Consider the following 25,962-nt stretch of genomic DNA (forward strand, 5'->3'; position numbering starts at 1 on the left):
ACTCTTAAAACCACCTAAGCATCACAAACAGATGATTATTCTGAAGTTGCAATGTCCATATATCACTTCTCAGTGCTAAATACAGCTGCTCTCCTTAACTAGAGTTCACATCTGTTATACTCATCTAGTAACATGCAGCTCATAAACCCACCTTTTACTGCTTTTAAATGAGGGAAAGATCGAAGGATTTTTTTGTTTCACTCACCTACAAGAGTGAACATATCTGAAAGCATGCTAGCTTTGATCTTCAGGTCCAAAGGAGCATCACTGTCCCCACATGCAACAGAGGATAACAGGAATTATTTGTCTGGAATTAAATCAGTATTTAGTATATCTCCCAATACAGTTTCTTTGCCTTCTTAAAACAGGTAAAAACAAGAAGAAAATTAGGTGGTTTTCACATACATAGGTAAAGATCAGAGAGCAATGGCTTAATCTGTTTATCCTTTTCCACAGCTTTTAGTGTCCTAATGCAGACACACAGAGCTTTGTTTAAACTCTCCTTAGGGCTAGAAACATTTTCTTTGAATAGATGTATGTTACATTTCTTGAAGTAGAGAAAAGTTACTGTTGTAGAATTTTTAAAAACCACACTTAACTATGCCTCTTCCACATAAAGTCATAGCTGAGAGACCTACCAAAATAAATCCTCAATTTCCATTAGAGCATGAGGGTCAGCATAAGAGCCAAGTCAACACTCACTCTTTAGAATTTATCTGATTAGGGTACTAGACTGAGCCCAAGAACTCCTCTACATACTCAAGTGTCACTGATTGAACTCTGCTTGGACTCCAAAATCAAAAGGGTTCTATCTGCCAAGAAGATTCAAATCCAACACAATAGTCTGACAGAGCTCCAAAATTTATCTATAATGAGAGATTATGAAGCATTAACAGTGACAACAGAAGAGAAATAATTAAAAAGTAAATGGAATCCCAACTGGGCTCTTTCAAAACCTATTGCTGCAGTAAGCTTGTTCCTTGTAAGGAAAAAAGCAAAGGAATATCCTCTCTGCCAATCAGCTGTGGAACAAAATCTGCAGGCAGCAGGAAACCATGCCCTCCTAGGACCACGCATTTCAACAACAACCATCTCCAGCAACAGTCCCTGCCTGATATGAAATTGGGAATCACTTACCAGGCCAATGATGGGGACAGGTTCACTTCCAACAGCCAGGGTTTCAGAGTGTCATCGATAAGGACATCAAAACCATAGAGCTCTGAAAACACAGCAGACACTAAGTTCACCTTACTGCATCTTTAAGCATTCACATAACATCCAACATTAGTTTCTACCAGGTCATTTCTATCTAAATTATATATATTAAATCCAGTAAACTCCCTAGGGATGAACAAAGAATAACTCCTCAAGTGGCAATTTTCACTTCCTCAGAATTAAACTTAAATATATTCTGCCCTGGGGGGGAAAGAGGGGAACAAAAATATTAGGAAAGTATTATGTAGAAAAATAAACTCTTTACTGCCCACAAGCTGTAGTTCATACAGAACTCTACTACTTGCTTTCACATAGAATTGACACAAGCATAGCAGGTGCAATCTACTCCTTCCACTGGATCCTGGAAACAACAAAATTTCATTCTCCTGTCCACTTTTTAATCCCTTTATTAATTGTTCCAGTCAGCTAGAGAAAATCTTGCTTCTTTCAAGCATCTTTTTAATTATTCCTGTATGTTTTCTGCAATATTCCCATGGGGTTACAGCAGACTTCTCCTCAGCAACTCCATCTACATGGACAACCTCCCATAACTTTTTAGCTTATTGATAGCTTGCCACTTTGAAGCAAACCACAACAGAAATATTTTTTCCTTAGTTTCTAAAACAGTCATAACATATTACATCTGCTAGATGTGTTCTGCTCTGCACAGGTCAGATGGGAGCCAGCTTCCCATTCCAAATCTGATTTTACTATTTCACTCTCTATACATGTTTTCTCTAGTTTGGAAAGAGTTGCAAGAAGGATGCACAAAGATGAGAGTAAATCAGAAGCTGACATTAATGCAATTCCTTCCTTCAGCATTAAGAAATAGACTTTGTCATCATCAGGGCAACTTAGACTTTTTTTTTTAAACACCACAAAACAGGATATTGGCAGAAAAGGATTTTCATGGAATTAACCAGTTCTCTAGTGCCTGGAATAAAAGCAGGAGAACTTCTTTGCCATGTTTCTTTCCTTGAATTCTGGCCCTGGCCTTTTGTCGCCTGCCTGACGTTGATGCTGGCTCCGGGGAGCTGGACTGCTTGACAAGATCTTCCTATGCAGACAGCTGTGCAAAAGCTCATGCAGCTCAAAAAGGGAAGCCAATAAGCTAGGGTCAGGGGGGAGGTTTGGAAGGGGGGAAATGGCAGAACAGAGAGCATTGCCTGCTCACTCTTCTAGAGTCTGTAGCCAGACATTGAATGGGAAACAAAAACAGCAGAGAGTTAAAGAACTGGTTCACTCCAAAGAAATGAGGCTGAATTCTCATTTTCCTCTCTTGCTCCCTAGACAGGAATGGCTGCAGTAGAGGGAAAAGGAGAAGGTGGGGATAGTAAGTGTAAATATTAGCAGACCATTTTGACCAGGAAAAACTTCTGACGACTTTAATACATTATTTCAAAATACAGTCTCAGGTTTGGTGAAAACCCATGACTACTAACAGCACAGAAAACTCAGCAGTTCATGCCCAAGGCAGGGGAGCAATGAGTGGGCCTGCGGCAGCTGCTGGTCTACAGCCTCCCAGCCCCAGGCAGGAAGAAGTGCATTTTGTTTTGACTAGCTCCTGCTTCTTTTGCTGCTGGCCATTCCCTTCCTTGGCCCCTCAGAGGCCCTTTCCTAGTGTTTTGGCTCCTCTGACTTTGTGCTCCTCTCCCACACAATTCTCTTGCAAATTGCTGGCTCTTTAAAGCTCCATCTTTCCCACCCAGTTAGTCATTCTGTCCATTTTTTCAAATACACATGGGAAACCTTTTGACCTCAGCTAGCTCTAACCATGCTGCTGGAGCTTCACATTCCTTTCCCTTGTGTCTGCCTTATTTATTAGGACAATAAGTTCTTCAGGGTATCCCTGTTGACTCAATTCCATTGTTAAACACAGATTCTAAAGCCACTTGCAATGACTTAGGGTCTCCTAGGAAGTCTCCACTGTTGCTCCATAATGCCCCAAGTTTCACGTATTCTGAGACATATCTACAAGCCCTAGACAGATGTCTCTGCTGCCTCAGGGCATCAGGAGCTACATAATATCCATGTTCTGGCAATTGAATCAAGCCTCACAGATTCCATGCAAGGCTTAGCACAAAGACCTGCTCAACAGTCAGAAGTTTACCCAGAAATATCTTGCTGGCCCTCTTCCACATTTGGAAAATGTACTTCCTAGATAAAGCACAGTAGTCACAGTACCCCTTCACTGGGAAACTCCACTACCGCTTGAAAAAATAAATACACAGGCAGGACAAAGATGTGGAGTCACACAAGCATAGGATAATTAAAAGAATATCTTCTGCAATTACCAACTTCAGCAAGGCTGCCATTTCCCCCTGCAGAGAGAGTAAAGAGAACAACGACTGAAAGAGCAAAACACGCCTCACACTGTGGCAATGGCAGGTTCATGACAAGCCACCTAGTGCCACTACTGTTACTAAGGGAAGAACAGAAGAAACTAAGACACCACGTTTCCATAGTGCCTCCTCTTGCTATTAGAATCCACAACAGCATGTTTCACCCCGACGGTTTGCTGAAGACTGCAATTGTATCAGGAGGTACCAACTGTTTCCAAGACCCAGCAGGAACAGCCTGCCTGTTCCTCCTCTAATGCCCAAAGAGAAGTCACTGCTGACTGAGCTTCCCACTCCCAAAAGAAGGCCTGGCTTCAGTGTGCACTCTAACAGCAACAGTTCAGCCAGAGATTTTTTTTTGCCAATGACATTATCTAAGACTAAGACAAAGGCTAGAGAGATAGTCTCCGGCTTTTTGGTTCTGGTAAACTCCCACGTATTCCAAGTTTATCTTCCAATCCTCTCCAAGACTGCCCTGGTACTCTCTTTTACAAAATATCCCCAAAGAATTTGTTATTCTCTCTAAGTACAGAAACTAAGTCACAAGCAAGAGCACAGTAGCAGCAAGAAATTTTTCATGTTTTTCCACAGCATGAATAAGCTCAGTTCCTAAAGGGTCACCGTAATTCTGGTCTTTCTTTGCAGCTTGTTCCCTGGAGAAAAAAAAAAGCTTTACTGCAAAGTACATACTCTACAATTAAATGGAGACAACCTGATGTTATGAAGGGACACAGTAGGAAAAAAATTGCACAGCATGTAACTTTTTTGATATTGCAATAAAAACCTATCTCCTCATTTTATGTAGGAGCATAGTTACACATTTCTAATGCAAGGAAATTTTGCCACTGAAATTCAAGTCTTCCATTTTTCCTTCCTATTCATTCTGGTTTTATATTAAGGTTTAATTCCCTTTTTAAGAGAACTTTATTTTAACAGAGAAAGGTTTTATCTCTATGTTATTACAGAAAAGGACCCAATAAGAGGGGACAAGTAGCTTCAAGGCTAACATCAAAGAATGGGAGTCTTGGTGCAGATTTGGCTGCCTTTGCAATCCTAATCTTACTGAGTAATAAATTATCACTCACAAAGTATAAACTTGTTCAACCCAGTGTGTGATACCAGAGTGAGCAAAGCGGTTAATATCCCAGTAACCACTTTAGGACATCACTCAACTTCTTATGAGGAATATAAGAGTAGATATGCAGCTACTTGATCCTCAACAAACTCAAGTGCCCAAGTAACAAAATATAATATTAGGGAGACCAAAATAAAAGCCATCTGACTTTATAGATAGATACACGAAGTGAAGGATAGAGAATGTTTCCCAACCTCATTAGCCCAAGTTCTTCTGATTTCAAGCTCTTACACTCCAGGAAAGCCGTGAGGCAAGAATAAATGGGTGTTCCTCACTTCGATGTCATCTATCTGGTGAAGACCCTAATGCCACCACAGGAACCAGTGGCAGAAGACAGAATGAGAAGCCAGGGCTGATTCTGACTTTGGTATCAGAAGTCCATTGATGATAAATTGACAGGGCTGGTCATTTCTTAAGTCTCCCAAAAACAGCCATAAAAGCTTTTTAGGTCTGCTCCAGCCTTCTGAGGAAGAATACCGGTGCTACCAAGCTGACAACTTCCTAAAGAAACAGACTTTCCGAAGCAACAGGGATCTTGAGTCTTTCAACCAAGCCCTGGGTACTAAATCATCAATATCAGATGGGTACCATTTAGAGCCATGAAGTGACAATTGACAAGAAAAACAGTGCAGGGATAGACCCCCCCCCATTCCTATAAAAGCTATGACTAGAAGACTCATCCCTTGAACTCATTCTACCCTTCACACTCAGCTGACAGTTTAGTCAAATTTGAAGATATAGTTACATTACAAAATCTACCTCACCCATCAGATCATCAAAACACCTGTCATGAAGGGTACAGGCCTCCTCAATCTGCTTGTAGCCAGAGGAGTCTACAACCTTTTTCAGATTCCAATGGCATCTTTACATACTAGCTTCAAAGTAATCAACATTAGACTGATGCTAAGGCTATAAAAATAGAATGGATTAAGCTTTGTAAAAAAAAAAAAAGTAATGGTAGGAAATCCCTGTTCAGCTTTTCTGTGACATGTCATGTAAGAAACTAGAAAAACATAGGAAATATGTGAGGTATGTGTATGGCTGACTTAAGTCACTAAGCATAGACTCACCTCACATCAAGTAAGCGTGTACAGAAATTTCTTAAGAATCTCAAGTTTTTAGTGCCCTGGAAAACTCATGATGGAGCAGGTCAGCACTGCTCAAAACTACAAAAGGCTTCCCCTAAATAGGTCAACTGCCACCACTAAGAAAGCTAAATGTTCATGAAGAACAGCAACACAGGCAGTAGAGAAACTGGTGATTTGGCACAAATGAAGACTTTTTAAAGCATTTGGCTCCAGCTCAGCACCACTCAAGTCATACAATAGTTTATTGTTTGCTTTTATCTCAATATAGATGTGATTAGAAGCAAAAGCCTAACCAATTCAGCCTTAAGACACGGAAGCAGCTAAATAAGAAACTCATTGCTTTGGTGGGATCAGTATGCCCATTACCCTATCCTGGCCTGCCTTCCTGATTGCAGACAAGCTCAACAGTGTCACAGCTGGGTTTCCTAGAATGTAAATGAAACAAGAGGACTTCAATCTGTTGCTTCTTTAGGCTTACATTTCAGTGAGTGCAGAAAACGGTGCTACCTGGCTGCTGGCAGAAATATGCGCTGCACCAAGCCGCCTTCATTTCCTACCCTACTAAACCAATCCCACAGGGAGATTTTTCATTCTGCCTGAAAGCAGGCCTTACTGCCTTTTCTAGCCTACCCAGACATGCTTACTTCAGGAGGGAGAAAAATGCAGTCTGTAATCATCTTGGGCACATGCAGCCCTATTGTACCTCCTGTTCCCACACTGAGACGTCACATCCCTTAAATAAGTGCAAAATCTATCTATCTATCTCTTTCTCTTAAAGAAGGCTCCAGAGGTAACCATCAACTCAGCTGGTGACCAGCTTCAGGACAGGGCAGTGATCTGGAGAACTGCAGCATGCCTTCCTCTGGAATTACTTACTGGTTGAAACAATTTTTACTAGGAGCTTAATTTTACATAAGGAATTATTAGCTAATCACAAAGAACAGAATAGATGACTGGGATCACTTTGTTTATAACAGAGCATGAACAAGGCAACAAAATCATGTAGTACTTGCAGTGCTTCTTAGATGCACTTCAGAGGAACAAAACTGAGCCTCCCAAGTCCTTAGATTATTACTAGAATGCAGTAAATAGCTCACATTACATGGTCAAAATGGAACTCACTCTTTACACAAACTGTCACCAGCACTCTGTTTTGACATGAGAAAAAGGACTCTCCTGACCTAGCACTCTCTAGGCATGCACTGGTTGCAGGAATCAGCCTGTCTCACCAGTTCCAGAAAATGAAGAAGCCATGAATAAACTCTCTTCCTTTAAATCCAGGAAACAAGTACATTACATATAAAAACACTTGTGAAAGAACTGAAGGACCACTGCAGTACTAAACAATTAGAGAAATTAAGTGGGCAACCTCATCTGGACAAATAAGTACTTGTGATTTAATTTTTTAGGAAGAAAATGGCAATTGTACAGGAGTTCTATTCCCCATATCAGCATTACAAGCAGTAGAGTAGAATACAACTTAGTTATATTTTTTAGAAGTTTTCCAAACAAGACCCATCTCTCTATCTGAATTTCAGATAAAGGTTTCTGAAGTCCAAGATACTTTTCACATGATCAGCCCTCCTCAGGACACACACTCAGTTTCATTGTTCACAGCTCAGAACAAAAAAAAAAAAAGGCTCTTGTCTGAGACTCGACATGCTGCCTTGAAATCTTCATTTGCAGTTTTATCCTTCATGCTAACAACTATGAACTGAACCATTATGAACATTTCCAGCTAGAAGAACTGAATATTTACAAGGTTAAAAGTCATACAACCAGAAAGTGTCAGAACAAGACACAGAGATGACAAATGAACCATACAGCATGATGGAAGTTGAAATCCTTGAGACAAGGACCATCACTTAATTGTGGGGGAAGATGGCAGAAAGTACTGAGCTCTGGAAATGCCTAAGTCTCCCTAGGGAAGCAGTATGGCTCCTACTTAAGCTCTCTTTCCTGGGAAGCTCTTAATTTATGTTTACACTGAAATAAATGGAACAAAACAGTTTATTTGTGGGGGAGCATCTGAGAGGGTGGTTAGTGCAGCCCTGGGGAGGCAGCAGGAAGTGGGATAACCTCAGAGCCAGGCCCAGCAGAAAGTACATTAGGAACATTAGTTTCCATATACACAGCTCTGGAGGCACAACTGAGGAAGGAAAAGAGAGAAGCCAAAAAAAGAGGCAGCTAAAGTGGTTCTGACATGTCTTTTTTTCAACTAGCCAATAAAGTGCCATTTCACTGAGACTATTATCTAAGTCATAAATCCCCATGTATGACCAGGTCCTTCAACTTAGAACAAAGGCATCAGAGTCAGCCAGGAGAAACTATGGTGGGAGAGGTAGCTAGTTTTGGGAGGTAACTAAACAACCTATCAGTTATGCCTCCTTGATTCCTGACTGTCTTATCGTTCTCAAATATCCAAAGATGCATTTATGATGGAGTGTTGAAAGCTGCAGAATTGTCAATATCTAAGTGCAACTCAAGGACCACATAAAGGGATTTGACCTGCCACAGCTAGTTTAAATATAAGTTCCAAAACCTAAACACAGGATAGCCTAAGCCAAGCTTAGCCTTTGGTTTAAGCACTAACTGAGACTTCATCTCTGTGCATGCATCCACATGAGTGAAGGACGGCTAGGAGCAGGAGGAGGCCTCTTTAGGGAAGGTTGGGAAACAGCCACTGGAAAGCTGCAGAAGTCGGGCCAGCAGCTGCCTCGGCCGCCCCCGCGCGGCGCTCAATCCATCCCCGCCACCGGCACTGCAGGCACCGCCTGCCACACACGGCCTCTCCCCATCCTCACACGCACCAGGACAATGCAAAACTACACTGCTAGGTGGCTCAAGAGAAAATAGCAAATGCTCTAAAAACGCGTTTAATCACCCACAGCCATTCTTTGCAAGGGCACTGGTAAATCACCAACTTTAAAGCACTTCCCCAAGTTCCCTTTCAAGTCCTTTTTCATCATCCTATTTCCATTTTCTTGCACGAGACTCTGATCAATGGTGCTGACACAAGGTGAATTGAGATTCGATGCCCCCTGCCCTCACCGAGGATTATGCCAAAAAAAAAAAAAAAAAAACCAAACCAAAACAACCAAAATAGTATCCAGCTTTCTTGCACTAGGGAATGCACATTTCCCTCTAGCATGACAAAGCTGGAGGCTCCAAACAGTACTCAACAGGCAATCAACAAAGATGTCCCCCCGTGTCTTACCGAAGCAGCTGCCACGATGTGAAAGAAAACTTTTACAAGCTGATGCAATGGACAGCTCAGCAGAAACCAGAGTCTTGATAATCAGGTCCTCCACGCTGGCCATCAGTGCTGCAAGGAGGGGAGGGGTGGGGGGAGGAGGAAAAAGGAAAAAAGTAGATTGTGAAGTAACACATAATATCCAGGAAGGCATGAGAATAAGCAAATGGAGATACACCTTTGTGAATCAAAGCACATGAGACCCTATGGATGATAAAGCAATGATGCTTGGAAATCCATGCAAGCCTAAGTAAATACACATGCATACATATCTTAGTACAAAAATACTCACAAATGAGAATGTGAGAATGATAAATGTGAGTATATGTCCAGTGCAGGTAAACAAACATATGGCAAACACACCAGCACAAGTCAGCTGGAGTCTGACCACTGCCCACTCAGAGTATAGGAAGGATTAAACAAGAATTAGACAGGAGTGGGTTAGTGAGATAAGCCCTCAAACTACAGGGAATAAGCCATAGCACTGAGATGTAAAAATTTTTCTTGTGAACTTTTATGAGATAACTGTTGTGACACTGCACCTTCCTCTAATGCAGCTGTTCCCATACTAAAGTTCATAAATCTTTTCAAAATTTTATGACTGGTGACAGCTCCCAGTCCTGCTGACCTATAGATAACCCATAGTAAGAAAGCACTCTCCAGCTCCTGCATGAGCCTGTGAAGAGCTCAGGAACAGGAGTCTACACAGACAGAGGAAGCAAAAGGCAAGAAAAGATGTACATTAGACATAGACCTGGATTCTACACTGGACTTGGGATGAGTCATGCGATAGAAAGAACACCTCGCTGCTTTTGTTTTCAAGGACAAGCAATAGAGAAGTGAGAGAAGGGAGAAATGAACAAATACTGGAGTCATAGTCTCAGAAGTTAATAAAGATGGAAGGACAGCCTTCCCCACCCCTCAAAGGGAGCACAAGCAAATCCACACAGACATCTGGCAATCACTACTTCAAAGAGTATCTTCTAGAAACCACTTGACTAGAGAGTTTACTTTAGTTCTACAATTACTATTTCTCATGCTCACATGATGACATGCAGGGACCTGAACAATTACAGAAAGATCATGCAAGCAAATTCAGATGTGAACTTCTGTACCAGAAAACAACTAAGTGGAACCAACACAGCATGGAAACACCCCAGCACACATAAACAACCCAGAGCACAAAACCCTGCCAGCCCGGACAAGGCCCGCACTTTTCAGCCAGCATTCTGCCTCCCTATGGCCAGAACCAGATGCATCAGAGAAAGGTGCATGTCTTGTAATAGATAGCTAAAGAAATCTGCTTGCATCGCTCAGTAGTTTGCTTAATTATTAAGAGTGTATATTTTATACTTGAGGTTGGGGTGAGGTGTGGAGATGTATTAATATTAATAACTGCACATTCACAGCTGGCTGAACACATATGGTGCAAGGGATTGGACTGCCATGCACACACATGATGGAAAAAAAAGTCCACTTCCATCTGAAAGCCAGATTCAAACCCCTTTCTCCAACATTTGAGTGTTCCTTGGCAACATTAGCAATATGGGCCATAGCTGCTATCAGTAATTTTACTGATGCCTCAGTATCACAGGTAAATTGTCCCTTAAAGGATATACCTGGATTCTGCTCTGCAGATGCAGTTACTACCAGCAGACCTGGCAAAGGTGTGGAAGAGGGAGCTATTTTATATGAAACACAGACTAAATTAAAACACCCAGCAAAAACCTGAGCCATGGAAAGATGACACCACATCCAAGAGTCATTCAAACTGGCACAGTTGTCCAGAGGTTGGTCACTCATCAGACCGAACAGGCCATGGGAGCAGTAGAGGGAGGGAAGCTTTTAGAAGGAATGGAATGACCTTAAGAAAGGGGAAATGTAGGTAAAATATTAAGAAACACACCCTGAGAAAGTCTCAGAACACTAGTTGCAAAAAGGAAGGGGTTAGGCCTTATCTCTGGGGATAGGGAATAAAAGCACAGCTCTCATGAGTAAGGAACAATGCTTCCCTCCACCCTGCTCTGGTGCTAAATGGGACTCACTGGGGCTCTTCCTTCACTTCTTAAAATTCACACTACTGAGATGATCAAGATCCAACAAAGAAATAACAGAACAAGATTTTTACTGACCTGCAGTGTCTCTCCCCTCTTGTTTTAAGTACCTCAGCATTGCACTCATGCTCCACTTGTTTCCATAATCCTCTACTTCAGGATCATCACAGCTAAAAATAAATGAAAGAAGGAGATTGACACCACTGGCCTACCTCTATGGATCTGCATTAGACCAACCCAGGTAAACTGACCCAACCTCTGAAGAATGGGTTCCATTTTCCAGCCAAGTACCTGACATAATCTCCACTCTTCTTGTTGACACTGTAGTTGGTCAGATGCATGAACTGGTTTTTAATGTTCTTGGATGCCTGGTCATACCTCACTGTTGCAAATCTGTAAAGAGGAATAAAAAGTCACAGTATTTCTTGAGCAAGTGGCATTCTTGCTAAATACAGCAAGCTTGTCACTACAAATCACAGACCACCATACAGACCACTCAACAGCAACACCCAGGGAGAGAATGCATGTAATGAGACTTCATCAAATGCAAAATACAGTTTATCCTTGAATGACACATCATGCAAAAAATGTCACAGAATGTGAATATAATGCAATAGAATAGTTGCAGCTGGAAAGGAACTACAATAGTAATCTAGCCCAACTGCAATAATTTCCTTACACTACATGTAATCCTGATTCAATACATATTTTAGGTCTCAGACGTTGGAGAAAAATCAATTTTAAAAAATTGAGGGCAGAAACCAGAGCATGTGGTAGGTAGAATGACCAGCATGAGCCACTGATAATCACCACAGCTCATAACAGCAAGCATCTCCAGTTCAAAAAACCAACAAGAGAAAAAACACCTTCACTCTGACAATCCTCCTGTACCACAAGCGCTTAAGATGCCAATGTCTCAAAAGAAACAAGGGGATTAAGAAAGGATAAGGGCAGAGTCAAATATATGCTGTCCAAAGAAGCCCCAACAAGAGGAAAAGTATGTACCAAGCACAGCGGGGTTAGCTGCACAAAAAGGGGAGTAGATATGGGGGAAGCCTCAATGAAGGAAAAAGGAGACAGGATTCTGGAAAATGGAAGAGTGAGAGAAAGTTGGGTCATCTGGTTATGCAATGAATTAATGTTCAGAAAAGAATGCACCTCCAATTTTTTTCATTAATAGTCATCTCTCTTCATGCTTCCCCAATTATTTCCCATAGCTCAGAACAAAGACAGCTAACACGTTACAAAAAAAAAACAACCAACCAAACAAAAAAGACAAATACCCCCACAATCCTTCCTTTAGAAAGAACTGCCAAAAAACCAAAAAGACCTTACTTCTCAGTTAAAACTATGCCATTACTGCCCTCACTTGGTAGCCATTTTGAGAAATGCCTGCTGCCATAAGAACTATACCAGCAAATCCACAAAAATGCTTAAACTTATCCTTAAATACATGTGTGGAAGCAGGGGGGAAAACAAACCCCCAGTGATATAACTAATTTTGAGTGGCAAGGTTAAAAGAGGGAAAAATATTTTTGCACTATATTTTTCTCAGCTTTAACTATGTACAAAGTCAGAGCAGCTGGCAATAAAAGCATTTGGAAGTTTGGATCCCCTTTCCACATATTTCCACAGCTTAAAGTATTTGAATTTCTTTTCAGTTTAACTGTAAGTTTCCTGGATTTAGCACTTCTGTTTTGAAAATAGTGACAAAAGCCCTGTCATATATTTGGTTCTTATTTATGATTTCATCATCTCCATCTTAACAATCATTTACTGGCAACATACCAGAAGTATTTGTTGAAATATACTTTCAGCCAGATCCTGGAAGATACTGAGCACAATCAGAGAGCCATTTCAAGTCTCCCTTGGTACTTCCAAGCACAGGGCAATTAGGTTCACCATGCTTTTCAGCTTATGCTTTTAATTTTTCATCCTCAAATAAAAGAACAGGAACCCCTGGCAGACACAGACAATACTCTAAACAAAAGTACTTCTGTACCTTCAAATGCTTGCATTAACTTCCTTCTACAGAGACCATCCTTAATTATTAGGTGGTCTGAGATCCATGATCAGAATTTTACATTTCCATGGGGATTGTCTATTCAGAAGATCTCACTGTGTTCCAGAGCTCCCAGTAGCCAAGCTTTCTCTTTTGCTAGGATGCTATCATCTTGAAGGACATAATGGGCAACTTCAGCAATGCACCAAAAACCTCCAAAACATTAAATTATTCATATCTACTATCTAAAAAGCCCAAGCTTTAAACAACATAATCCAATGCTTAATACATTCACCCAGAGCTGGTTTGACCAGCTTCATGCTAAGTGCAAGTCTGCAAATGGAAAATCCAAGCTATTTCTAGAGCTTCTATCAATAGCTTCTGGATGCCAGAGTAGTAACGAATCAGAAGTACAGTGCAATCAAATAGCCCACAGTCCCTACACTTCTGTGTTTTGCACTCACTTGAGATGGAAGAGTGTTACTACCTCTGAAATACCAGTCACAATTACCTTCAGCACTCTACAGTTCTACAGCTTTTCAGAGTATACTTTACTGTACCTTTCTGCCCCTGTAGTAAATATGCTGCTCATCCACCAGACTTGTTCTCTCCAGGAAGGAGAAGAGACTTGCAGGCTACAGATTGTCTTGCTTCAGCAGAAATTTATTGTTATTTTAGAGAAACCAAGCTCATAGGAAAAGGCCTTACAGTAATAGTGAAAAATAGAAAAACAGTGCTTGTAAAATTTTTCTAGGTGTTAACCTGAAATTAAAATAAACTCCTGAGGAATCTTACCATCTTTTAGAAGATTACTAGATTTAAGGGCAACGTTCTTTTCCAATTTCATTCTGGGCCACTACTAAGAATAGAATATATGTTACTCAAAAGATAAGGGCCAAGATCCTAAAAGCAATTCAAAAACTATATGCTAAGCAAGGACAGAAAATAAAGGGCAAGTTTCATGTTTTCCTAGTAACAGAACTTACCACAAGCATATACTGCAATATTCTGCATGAACTATTTTTCTAAACACTAACGGCTTCATGCCCAGGTGTCTCATATTGCTATAACCCAGCCAAAGAGTGATGAAGGCACAAGCACATGAGTCCAGATCCCCATCTGCCAGGACACGACTGCTTCTGAGCCAAAGCATTACTCGTGGATGCTGCTATGTGGGAGCCTGCAATCACACAGGAATCCAGGAGTACTCCTAAACCAGAGGCTGGACTGTCCACACGTGGGGGCCCCCCTTCAGCCAAAAAAGACTATTTTATCAAGGGAAACTCATCTAAACACTATCTTGTGCTTACTAATACCATCTCTTCTCACTCTGCTTTGAGCAACTGTCATTTTCCCCCACTGTGGTCTGTTCCTGTCCAAGTTCTGGACTACTCCATAGGCCTTGCAATGCAGAGACCCAACAAACTTAATAGGCATTGCTGATAAAGTGTGTGAGGACTGAGTGGTTCAACAATTAGATTCACACTGCTTTTAATTCTTAATTCTTTTAATTCTTCTATATGGCTTGTCAAGTGGAAAAAAAACCCAGGAAAAGGTAAAATTTTCCACTACTAGTCAGACAGGAAGGTTTTCTGCCACTTCAGTGCATTCTTCTGTTCCCACTTCATCTAAACCAGCAGTTCTTCTTATTGTTAACAATGTGAAATATTATGCAGGTAGCCAAGAAAGGAATGAGTGTCTGCTCTGTATCCACCATCAGAAGAACATCAACTCTGTTTTGGCCTGAATACAGATTTGCTTTCTCTGTTACACAAGTTCTAACCACCAGTTTTCAAAGTTGAATGACTGAACCTTCTTTCACCTGCCAATGTACTTGGAGAGGGTGCCAGAGAAGATGATGCAGGAGGAAAGGTCCTCTCTGACAGCATTGACCTCGTTCATCTCTGAGATATGTTACACAGAGGTAACACAGTTCACAGCAGCAAGAATACAGAAAGCACCTTACCATGCCCTGATATAATGTACTGCTTGTATTCACTGCTGAAAATGAACTCCAAGTGATACTAAAGATACTCTCATTAACTTGTTTACCTGGCCTTACTGCAGTCCCATCCTCCCAAAGATCCTCCCCTTCTAATGAATCTTGTCATTTTAATGTCTGAGGAAAGGGCTAAATTAAGAAAATTAAGGATACATTCTAACATGGTCTACAAGAGATTAGATTCCAAAAGCCTCCAAGCAGAAATATTATAGGAGAGTTTCAACCTCAAAACTACAGCTGGAAAGAGGAAAGGTAAACTGAGGTTGGCTGTGCATTGTTCAGTTTCCACACGAACTACTGCCTGTAATACAGCCTCCCAGGCAGAGGTAGCTGCAGTCATACTGGAAACAGTCCTGGCAGCCTCCCTCCCTTTCACTGCAGCTTCTCTTTCTCCAGCAGGACAGAGGAGATGCCTTTCATTTCTGAATTCAAAGCTCAGAAACAGAGAAGTGATAATTATGCATTCCACTGTTCTGATACCTCTGCTCATGTCTCAGCTGGTCACAGCCAAGTGACACAGGCACATTGCAGCTTGGATGAAGGCAACAACCCATTCTCTTACCAGCAACTATGCACTGCTACACAGCTCACCTTCCCCATTTCCCTTCCCTCTGTACTGCTGTACTTTGTCTTGGATGAGAGAGGATGAAAGAGCAATCAAAAGCAAGCAGAAGGGTGGCAATAGCAGCAGCAGGTAGCCTGGGCAGCACAAAAAGAAAATTAAGGGAAAAATCCTCACTAATTCCTTCAGAACCCAGAACTACTCTCAACCTCCCGACTAATAGTATAACATCCAGAGACATCCCAGCTCTCTGCCTCCCTGTCATGCTTCAGGTTCACCTTTGGTATTCAGACACTGACAGATTCTAATCTTCCTTCCCTTTCTTGTGAGAGTTCATTAAAAGCCTAATAATCACACTTAAGCTCAACCTGCAATAGGTCACCTTCTCTACAAGTACCATGCAAGCTTTTTCCCTGCTCACCCAGCAGTCTACAAAACATGTCAGAGCTCACACTGAAAAGTCCCCAAACCCACCACACCAAACTTTGGCCCCTAACCCACATCCCTACACTGCCTTAACCTAAGCAACTACCCTTTCACTGTCACAATTTTAGGCAGGACATTACCCAAGGGATTTTACAATGCTCTTTGCCTTATCTCCAGCATTGCTTCAGGAAATGAATTAACCACAAGGTAAAGTTTGCAAGTCATTTCAGAAACATGTAAACTGGATCCTTAAATATTTACAGAAGATGTTACATCGTTTTGCATGAAACCTGACAGCTCTGGAATGCTTATTTGAGGCATCTAGTCAGAGCCTGAGAAGAGGAGAAGGGAAAAGACTCGAGTGGGAAGAAGGAAAGAATAGTTAATCCCTCTTCTCTCAAATGAGTTTACAAAAAAAGCACACATGATGATCGACTTTTCCATGACTGCACACAGAGTTCCTGCATAAATGTCCTGGAAATAATCAGTGTAGTGCTTTCACAAGCATGCTCCTCACGTTTTATGCTTGGAGTCACTTTCCCAGTCCCTCACTCCTCCCCATGCATTAAACTTTAGTCTCCCTGTTAGTCTATGAGCTGCCACTTTGCTTAGGGAACATAGTTCCTCCTTACAGTACAGAACAGAAAACAGAAGTCTAAAGACCAGCACAATCCCCCTACATCCAATATTAATGTTTCACAGCATTCATCTGATATGTCAGTTAGCAATCGAATATCAACAGGAGCTAAAGCTTGTAAGGGAATTACTAAACATAAAAAACAGTTTTGGTGACACCTCTGTGATGGCAGTTTCTCTAACCAAAGCTGAATAAAATTACTCCAACAGTTCTGTGTTAAAGAACAAAATCCAGGAGCAGTGTTACCAGATGTCTGCAGGAACAGGGGAGAAACTAAAGACTTTTTTAATCTTTTCACAACAAATTTGCATATTTTCAATTTATGCATTGACATTCATGAGATTTTGAACCTTCAGAGCATAAGAAAATACCATGAGGATAACAAAGCACTGGCACAGGTCTCCCAGGGAGGTTGTGGAGTTTCCCTCCTTGGAGATACTCAAAAGCCATCTAGACACGGTCCTGGGCAACTAGACCTAGATGGCCCCACTTGAGCAGGGGGCTGGAGCAGATCCCTTCAACCTCAGCTACTCTGTGATTTGGTGAACCCCTCATGTTCTCTTTCTCACATTGTCTGGTTTCTCATTGTTCAGACTGTCAGCAGCATTAACAACCAAGCTGACCAAATTTAACAACTGCTTAGTAGCCTGTCTGTTAAGCACAACAGTAGGGTCATGTAGTTATACACCTGAGTAATCTGAATCTGAGTATCTTCACTAAAAAGTAAGGAAGCAACATAAAGCTGTCTGGCTTGATAGTCTATCCACTGGCCTGAAGCCCAGCAGGTACATTTAGTGAATAACACTGCTCCACAGCTTCCGCACAGGGCAATGCCTACTGCAGTGGCTGTAGCCTGACCCCAGATGTCCATGCAGAAACAAATGAGCTGCACTCCCTCAGCAGCAGAGCTGCTGGGCAGGGGTTACTGCAAGAGGGATGGGGCTGCTGCAGCTGCCTCAGCCAGCTCTGGCCTAAGCACAGCCTGTGAGCTAATGTGAATTCCTCGACTCAAAGCAAATACCTGAATTCTTTGGAAACCACAGGAATCCAGCATAGAAATGGTGAATATCCCAGAGGAGCTGGTGTAAATTAGGAAGCCAGGCTACTGAAGGAAGGGTGTCACAAGGCTGAGTGGTGTGAGCTGAGTGGCAGCATGGCAGCTAGTGGCAGGTGCTGCAAAGCCCAGCATTCTAATCCCAGAGCAAACCCTTGTGTCCCACTGGAAAGTCCCCCCAGGCTGCTGCTCCTTGGGCCTTTTGCAAGAATGTTTGGATTTCAGATCAGTTTTGATTCTTTTTCTCTAATCTATTTTTCAAATTCAGTGTAAAACGGAATCACAAGTTCTCGATGGTCTATGACCCCTCCAGCTATCCAAGCTCAGAAATAGGGCTGTCTACACATGGTTTAGGAGAAAAAGCAGTCTATCAAGAGGTCTCCCCAAAACAAGGAGCCATTTCGCTATGACTTCCCCACACTATGTGTCAAGCCCTCATCATGCCTGCAGGCACCAAGCAAGAAAGGTCCACCAGGCTCCTTTCTGTCACACAGAAGAAGGAGGGGAAGTTAGACAGGAGAGAGAAGCAGCACAACAGGGAAGGCTCAAGAACAGCACAAGCTATTCCTGGCCCTATGCTCTCTTCAGCTGTACTTCAGGCACAAGTCAGGCTTGTCATTCCCCACTTACACGAGTGCCCCTCCAAAAACCAGCATAATGCACCGATTCAGCAGCTGGCTCTAAGTGAAGCCTTGGGACTCACACATAACTGGGCTTGGTGAGTCACCATCAAAAGTTTATAATTAAGACTGCAGTTTATTAACAATGTACCTCTTATTCAAACTAAGATACAAAAAGTATGTCAATAAGTGTATTACACTGCCTGCTTTGGAAATCTCAGATAAATAAAACTACCAAGATTTTTAATGTATGATCAGATGACAGAGTTACACCCTCAGGCAAACCTGGACCAAGCTTGCCGTGACCATCTCCAAACCTATACCTTCAATGCAAAGGTCCCAGCTACAATCCTTCAGGCTGTGATCACCAGACAACCAATCTAGATTATAATTGTCTTTTCCAGTACAAAGTTACGAAACATCTGCCAATATAACAGATGTATGGCAGCACACCGTGTCTACTTTTTTAATATGTACTAGCAAAGTGCTCAACACACTTTTCAATCCAACAGGAGGATCTTAAGTCACCCAGTGCTGCTTTATGTCTTATGCACAGCTTCAGCCTTATTTCAAGCCTCAAGTAAGAAAAGAAAATCCCCACCCCACTCCCTCCAAAAGATCACTGAATATCTCCAAATTAATCTATTAGCAGCATTCCTTCTAAAGGTCCACCAGGCACAAAACATGCAAGGAGTTTTGACAGAGTTTGAAGAAGGCATGACTAGAAAAGCTGTATTACAACAAAAGATAAAAACAGAGCACATTCACTGATACTACTCTTAAAAACTCTCCAGAAGTCAGATAGTTGACTCTGTTCACTTGAGGCACTGTCCCCTTATACAGCCTATTCCACATGAGTGGGGTGGAAATAGCTAGAAAAACAACCTACTCAACATCAGTGCTTCCTACGTTCTACTCAGTATTCTTTCAGAGAATAAACAGAAAAAAAAACCTAAACAAAAAACCCAAACAAAACAAAAAGCCACACCAAAAAAAAAAACCAAACAAAACCCCCCCAACACAAACATTTTGAGGTCATTATCTTCCTGAAAAACTGCATTTAAAAAATTAATAAAAAAGAGTGAGAGAACTTTGGCATAGGCAAACCAAATAGTTATTTAGTACTTCCAGCACAACAGCTCAAGGCTTTGTTATACACACTTGGGTACATACCCTTCCTATCTCCTTTAGATGAAAATTGGAAAGTGAAATAGAAGACACAAAAATGTTGGATCCACAATCTCTTACTTCTTCTCAGCTCTAAAGCCTCAAATTCCACTCTAGATCATGTCATGACAAGTCTAGCTGTGCCAGAAGAAACAAGGCCTAAGGAACTATCTAGTCAAACATCACAAATGTTTGGTATACCAAGTTTGTTCCTTGTAAAGATCATTACATCTTATGGTTTCCTCATAGCACTCCTTTTCTGGTAGAGGCCACCAAGTTTACCAAAGCAGCCAGGTTCCTCTTGGACTATGCAAAGCATAACACTAGAGAGGAACATGACCTTTCAGACAGACTAAGAAAATAGAAACAAAAAATTAAAACACTAAGCTAGGTCATCCTTACTACACTTCACAGACTATCTGCCTTCAGAAAGCAAATTCAAAACATGGAAGTCACCAGAGTACACCACAAGCACTAGCTGAGGTTCCAAAACCAGATTGCTTTGCTCTGCTGGTATTTTTCACCTTGGATTGCTTCTATACCACCTTTGATTCCAGGCCCTGACATTACCTCCCAGTTCTCTACTAGAAATTGTTTCTACCCTTAAGCAGCATGGGTTTTTTTATTCCTTAAGCAAAGTATTAAAAGCAGCTTCTATTCCCCAAGGTTAAAACATTTCCCTCTCCTGCAGAGCTAAACTTTTGCTCCAGCTTTAAACCAAAGCGTTACGCTATGTGAGACAATACAATGGTGTCTCCCAGCACATAATTCCCACTAAAATGAATGGCAAAACAGCTCAATAGGAAGCCATAATTCAGTAACTCCAGGTTCTTTACCTCTCACCAACTGAATCTGCAAAGGCGGAGTATGGGGAAACCACGAATTGCTACAACTGAAGTGCACTAGTGCCATCTGGAGGCCACCCAGAACAGCCCACCTAAAGTTTTATCAGCCTCTGCTCACCTTCAGCCTTGTCCTCCAAAGGGAGCTTGCCAGCACTTGTAGCATGAACATACCAGCTGAATAGCCACAATAGATGGGGAAAGCTTAAGGATAATTAAGGATACTGTCCGCAATAAACGTACAGCTATCATGTAAAAGCATTCAGCTACAAGTGTTTAGCCACAGCTGACACTTCAGCTGAAACTGCTCTGTGGGCTGTTGAAGTTTAGTAACAGAACCAGAGCTACTCCCCATAGCTCAGAAATCTCTCTTGAAACTCCTTTCTAACAAGATCAGCAGAACCACCTTTAAAATATTAATGATGGTGCAAATCCTATCTTTGAAGGCCTGCTATGTACTGCCCATTCTGAGAACATGCTGGAATTCTACATTATCTTGTTTCCCTCTTCACTTTCCAAAAACATGCAGTTATTAGCAGCTAGCAATTAAGCTGCCAGTTCCCAAGAGAAAAGTCTTGCATGACTGGCATGTTTAAGGCTCCCTTTCTAAAGTGAAAACAGTTGTTAAGCTTTCCACTTACAAAGATGAGCTTCCCCTTTCTACCCCCTTTTAGGGAAAAATGCATTCACATTATCTTTGCAGGCAGAAGCACATCACAACACACCTAAAGGGTGTTCATCAATTTAATGGATACTTCTTGTGGGATCATTATTTCTGTATTCTTTGGGATTCACTATGTCCTTGAGACAAAGAATTTGGATTCAGTATCTACCCAAGTCAGAGCTATGTTAGGTCTGAACCCCAGAGATATTCTGAATAAACCAAACATGCTTGGAAGAAAGGTATAGCATTACTTAAAACTGTTGCTGAAAAACAGTTGTGTGGTGCTCTTTTCTCAAACATCAGTATAGTTAAAATTCTGATCCGTAGGGAATTCAGAGGAGTGACTGCTTCAAATCCATTAGTTACTACAGACAAATATTTTGCTAAACTTCTGGGACAAAGAAAAACAGGTATTTTTGGCAGAGGAGTATTGATTCTAGGTGTCTTTCATGACTTACATGCAAAGGAAAATTGTTATCTTGCAGGGTAAAACCAGTGAACTAGCCTAAAATCACTTAGTAGATATTGCAGAAAATAAAATGCTAACCTAAAATTTAGGAGTCATTGAAATGAATGAGTCACTGAGCTCATTCATTAACAGGTCTGCAACTGCTTTTTTTTAAGACAAATTTAAAAAAGCTTAGATTCCCTTCCCCTCAGAGAATGGAGAAGAGGCTCTATGGTTTCAATGATCTTAAGTTTCAAGAACTCAGCCTTGAGAATGAACATGCCAGTGACAATCTGTTTGGCCATTTAACCCTTGAGAGTTGAATACTTGCTTTATTAATTATATATAAAAACAATAAAATCCCTCACTCAAGGTCTTATTAATCAATACGAAGAAACCTGATGGGACACAGCACAATGAAGCATCATCTATTTAAACTCTGCAGAACTCCCTAAGTGGCACTTTCCTCATTTTACTATTGTTTCAGGAGTACAGAGGCAAGCCAAGAAATGTCTGGATCACCAAGTGCAGGTACACCAAAAAACAAAGACTTCTTCCATACCTGGCCAATCCTTCCTCGTAGAGATAGACAACAAGTGGATCATAGGATGTAACCAGAACATAGAGACGCACATCGAACTTGAAATCTGAAATACAGTTGTCAAGAGTCAGTGACTGCAAATTTCTTTCAGACATCATAACTAGTTGAGGAATTTCAACAGACTCTGAGAGCAATAAACCATTACCTGCTGCTGACATAGGTGCCTGAATCTATTCCAGTTGTAAAGCTTCCAGGTTTTAATGAATTCTCTAGTTACATTTGTCTGATGCTAGACCAAGCCAGACCACTCAATTATTCAACTAAACTCCTCCAAAGGTTGCAGAGATCACCAGATGCAGGGTCAGGAGAAGGGAGAAAAGCAATTCCTAAGCACACTCACCATCTATGAGCAAGGGATTGCTGATGTAACGAGACACCAAGATGTTGTCTTCCACTACAATTTGGTTTGGCTGCACAAGAACAGAAATTTAAGAGTGAAAAAACCAGCAGATGTAAGAAATAAGAAATTTGATTGAATCCACCATTTTTTCTTGCCTTTCCCTCCTAAAGGAGATTGGTACAGCCACCTTGTACCAATAACTATGTCTGGGGGAGGAAGAAATAAAACCAAAATGAAAAAACAACTATCACAGCATATGCCACAGCTGAGACAGCCACCATACACAGAGTATCACCATACAATATGAGAAGGCTTCAACTCATACAGAGCAACACCTTACCACATCAGAAGGCTCCAGGCATCTGCCCTTCTTGTTCTTTAGCCCAACCTTTTATACCTCTCATGTTGATGCATTGCATCTGTGTGCCCTCTGTTCCCTTTGGTGGTTGGTCAGCGCCCCTGGGCACTCCATGGCTGTCAATGCTGCTCACCTGCTTCTCACAACTGCAGCCCATTGGGGATGAGGCTTGGCCTCAGCCCCACTCCCAATTACCACAAACTCTGTACCTACACAGAACTGTCAGTCACAACATATTTAAGGTATTTAGATCCTAAAGAGAATGATTACATTGCCAAAAAACCTGCTCATTGAATTTTCCAGTAAAATACTCAGAGTAGCATACAGATTTAACAGCCACATGGCAATGATGTAAAATAGACAGAGAAAAAAACCCTCACATCTAAGAAGTAATTGTTACTCCATTTGCTTCTCAAGGGTTCAACCAAACACAAGGAGAAGAGGTTTAGAAGACCCAGGATGTAGTATGTAACTACAGATGGTGAAGAAGCCACAAGTGAGGAAAATGATACTCAAATTGTGATCTTTATAACTACATCCTGGGCTGGTATCCAGCCTTTTTGCCTACCTTATACTGAATCTCAGTTCACAGCAGGAGGTCCTGTACCCAAAAGAAGCTACACTTGTAGGTAAGAACAGAAAGCTCAAACTATAACAAATACATGTCACAGAGTTATGGGATCTGCTAAAAAGCTTTTTACTGTTTGCTGTATGCAAGGCTCTCTTGTAACCAGTTTCTTGCACAACACTTTCTTGCCTTCAGCTTGCAAAAGAGGCAAGAGAATCACAGGATTCTGCTTTTATTCAATTTTGTATCTATTCAGCCACAACACCACCAGCATGATGAGCAGAAAACTTAAGCACATAAAATGCTTATATAGAACGTGAGAGAACAAGCTTAACTTCCCTCAGAATATCACACAAAAGTGACACACTGTTCTATATGGATCAGGGAAATGCAAAGGTTATTTATTTGTTTGGAGGGGTTATTGTTGTTTACAAAAACTTTTGTGATGAGGTTCTAAAAGACACCCTTTTAATGGCATCACACTGAAGGAAAAAGGCCTGTGGGCCAAACTAGCTGCAGTGATTCTCAAACAGAAATACACAAAGGGATATTGGTCCCATAAGGGTATTTTCCCCAGGTCATGGCCAACTGCCATGTGAGCCTGAGCTCATTCCTCCCTTTCAAGCAAAGAAAAAACTGAGTGTAGCTCTGGAAATACTTACCTCATATGCTTGGCAAATTGCTCCCTTATTTTATGGGAAATGATCCAAGTAGAAAACAGATGAGGCAGCATGACCCCTTCAGTGCAGGGAAGGCTAAAGGGGTTTGAATAAGTGAAAACAAAATGACTCAACAGTCATTTAGCTGTTGAGCATATTTATTGGGATCCCCTCATGTGTTTGGCTCCAGTTCAGATGTATCTGTTACCTATGACAACCTAACTCCCTGCAAAGCTCACAAACAGCAAAAGGCACTACAACCTGCACATCGATTTCAAAGAACTATCCCCTTTACACCTCAGGAAGGGCACACTGGCCTTTAGGTAACATAGCTTAAGATTGATACACTTCCCACTGTATCAAGGTTCATTTAAACTGGTCTTTTCCATGGGGAAGTGTGAGACAAGGGGGCTGCTTGAGAACTGTTTAGGTCACTCAGGGAAACAACTAAGGAGAGTTCTGGAAATCTCCAAAAGGTCAGCCTACTGTCAGCCACAAAGAGAGCATGAAGCAGCACAGCTTCCCAAACTGTCTCAGGGAGTATAAACTTGTTCCTAATAAGCTAAGACTTGCAGGTAGATTGCAAAATGAGCACAGCATACAAAGAGATAGACTGCTTTTGGTTACACAGGCAGGCCTTCCAAGCTGCTCAGGGCTGTTGAATTGCTCACCAATATATGGCTGAAATTGAGAGTAAGGCCAGTGTCCAGTTAGATGCCTCTTGCCTGGAAGCCAACATAGTTTTGACGACACCGTTACTGAAGAGCAGTCCTTTCTGTGAACACTTACATTATTTATCAGGTAGACACCCCGACCTCTGGAAGAAGCCACAGGCTTCACTATCCATGGGCCTCTGTCCTTAGAATAGGTATCTGGTTAAAAGAAAACAGCACAGTCTGCAACATTTTCCATTTTGCTTATTAACACGGGAGCAAGAATCAAGAATGTTGCCTATGGTAAACACTTTAGAGAACTCCACAGGGAGATCAAAGTTTGCTTTTCCAATGTGCTACTTCACCCCTTTGGAATCATTGCACTTATTACAGTCCCTCCCTGAAGCCCCCCACGGTGCTCTGATAGATTCCTTCTTCTGCCCTACACCTCCTTTTGGCACTTCTCACTTCAGTACCCCCAGGCATTAGGCAGTGATATTGAGAAGCTGATCATCAACAACACTGAGCATATAAAAACTCCTCCATTTTGGAGTTTTAAACCCCACATCAGCTTCTTGGAAACTTACACAGGCACACAGTAAACAGAATAGTAGAAATGACAAAGAAATCACATGGACCTTTTCTACTGTCTTCTCAGCTTCCTCCAATTTTGTTACCTTAACCATTGGCATGATCAAAAGGCTAAGATATTAAAAATAATTCCCTTCCCCCCACATCCCATGGTTTCGTTTTATGTCTGGGCATCATCATCCATTCACTTACTGCAGAACTCCTGGTACTCTGTTGGGAGGATAAAGGTCTGAGGTAAGATATGGAACGTCTTGAACCCATGGGTGAGCTGCATTCGGCAGACATTCTTGTACAGCCTGTCCTTTCGTGTCAGTTCATATGACCTGGAGTCCCAAAACAAGAGACTGTATCTATTTATTCCCCAACATTACAGCAACCCTTTGTCCTAGTTACCGAAGTATCTGTAGCTTTGTTAGATGTCTAAGCCCTAACCTGTCAGATGTCTAAACCCTAACTGACTCTCAAGCTTTACTGCCTCTACCTTATGGCTGTATTAATATTCTTTGTGGCACTTCTTGCAATTCCCAGGACAGACTGAAGCACAGCAACCTGTTATAATGGTGGTTATACACCAACTGGTTATAACAGTGGTATAGAAACTTTCGCAGGGGACATAGGACCATCCCTCTAACTAAAAACCGAAGCCACAAATAATTTATCATCAAATAAAGAAAATAAAATTAA

General features: G+C 41.5%; 1 protein-coding gene across 6 annotated transcripts in view; it reads right to left on the reverse strand.

Annotated features, from left to right (window-relative positions):
• The window catches only part of TTLL5 (tubulin tyrosine ligase like 5), a 137,976-nt gene that overhangs the window by 104,852 nt on the left and 7,162 nt on the right, over positions 1-25,962 (reverse strand). For all 6 annotated transcript variants that reach the window (XR_004082624.1, XR_004082625.1, XM_031064178.1 and 3 more), the window contains exons 6-14: positions 25,471-25,601; positions 24,824-24,906; positions 22,450-22,519; positions 22,071-22,155; positions 11,376-11,477; positions 11,163-11,254; positions 8,995-9,102; positions 1,138-1,219; positions 206-267 (exon numbers count right to left, since the gene is read on the reverse strand). Coding sequence is in view for 4 of the 6 variants with exons in the window: in XM_031064178.1 (XP_030920038.1) it covers positions 206-267; positions 1,138-1,219; positions 8,995-9,102; positions 11,163-11,254; positions 11,376-11,477; positions 22,071-22,155; positions 22,450-22,519; positions 24,824-24,906; positions 25,471-25,601 (815 nt within the window). In the remaining 2 variants the exon portion in view is untranslated. The remainder of the gene's footprint in view (positions 1-205; positions 268-1,137; positions 1,220-8,994; positions 9,103-11,162; positions 11,255-11,375; positions 11,478-22,070; positions 22,156-22,449; positions 22,520-24,823; positions 24,907-25,470; positions 25,602-25,962) is intronic.

The sequence above is a fragment of the Geospiza fortis genome, unplaced genomic scaffold, assembly GCF_000277835.1.
Source record: "Geospiza fortis unplaced genomic scaffold, GeoFor_1.0 scaffold54, whole genome shotgun sequence".
In the NCBI taxonomy this organism is placed as follows: Eukaryota; Metazoa; Chordata; class Aves; order Passeriformes; family Thraupidae; genus Geospiza; species Geospiza fortis.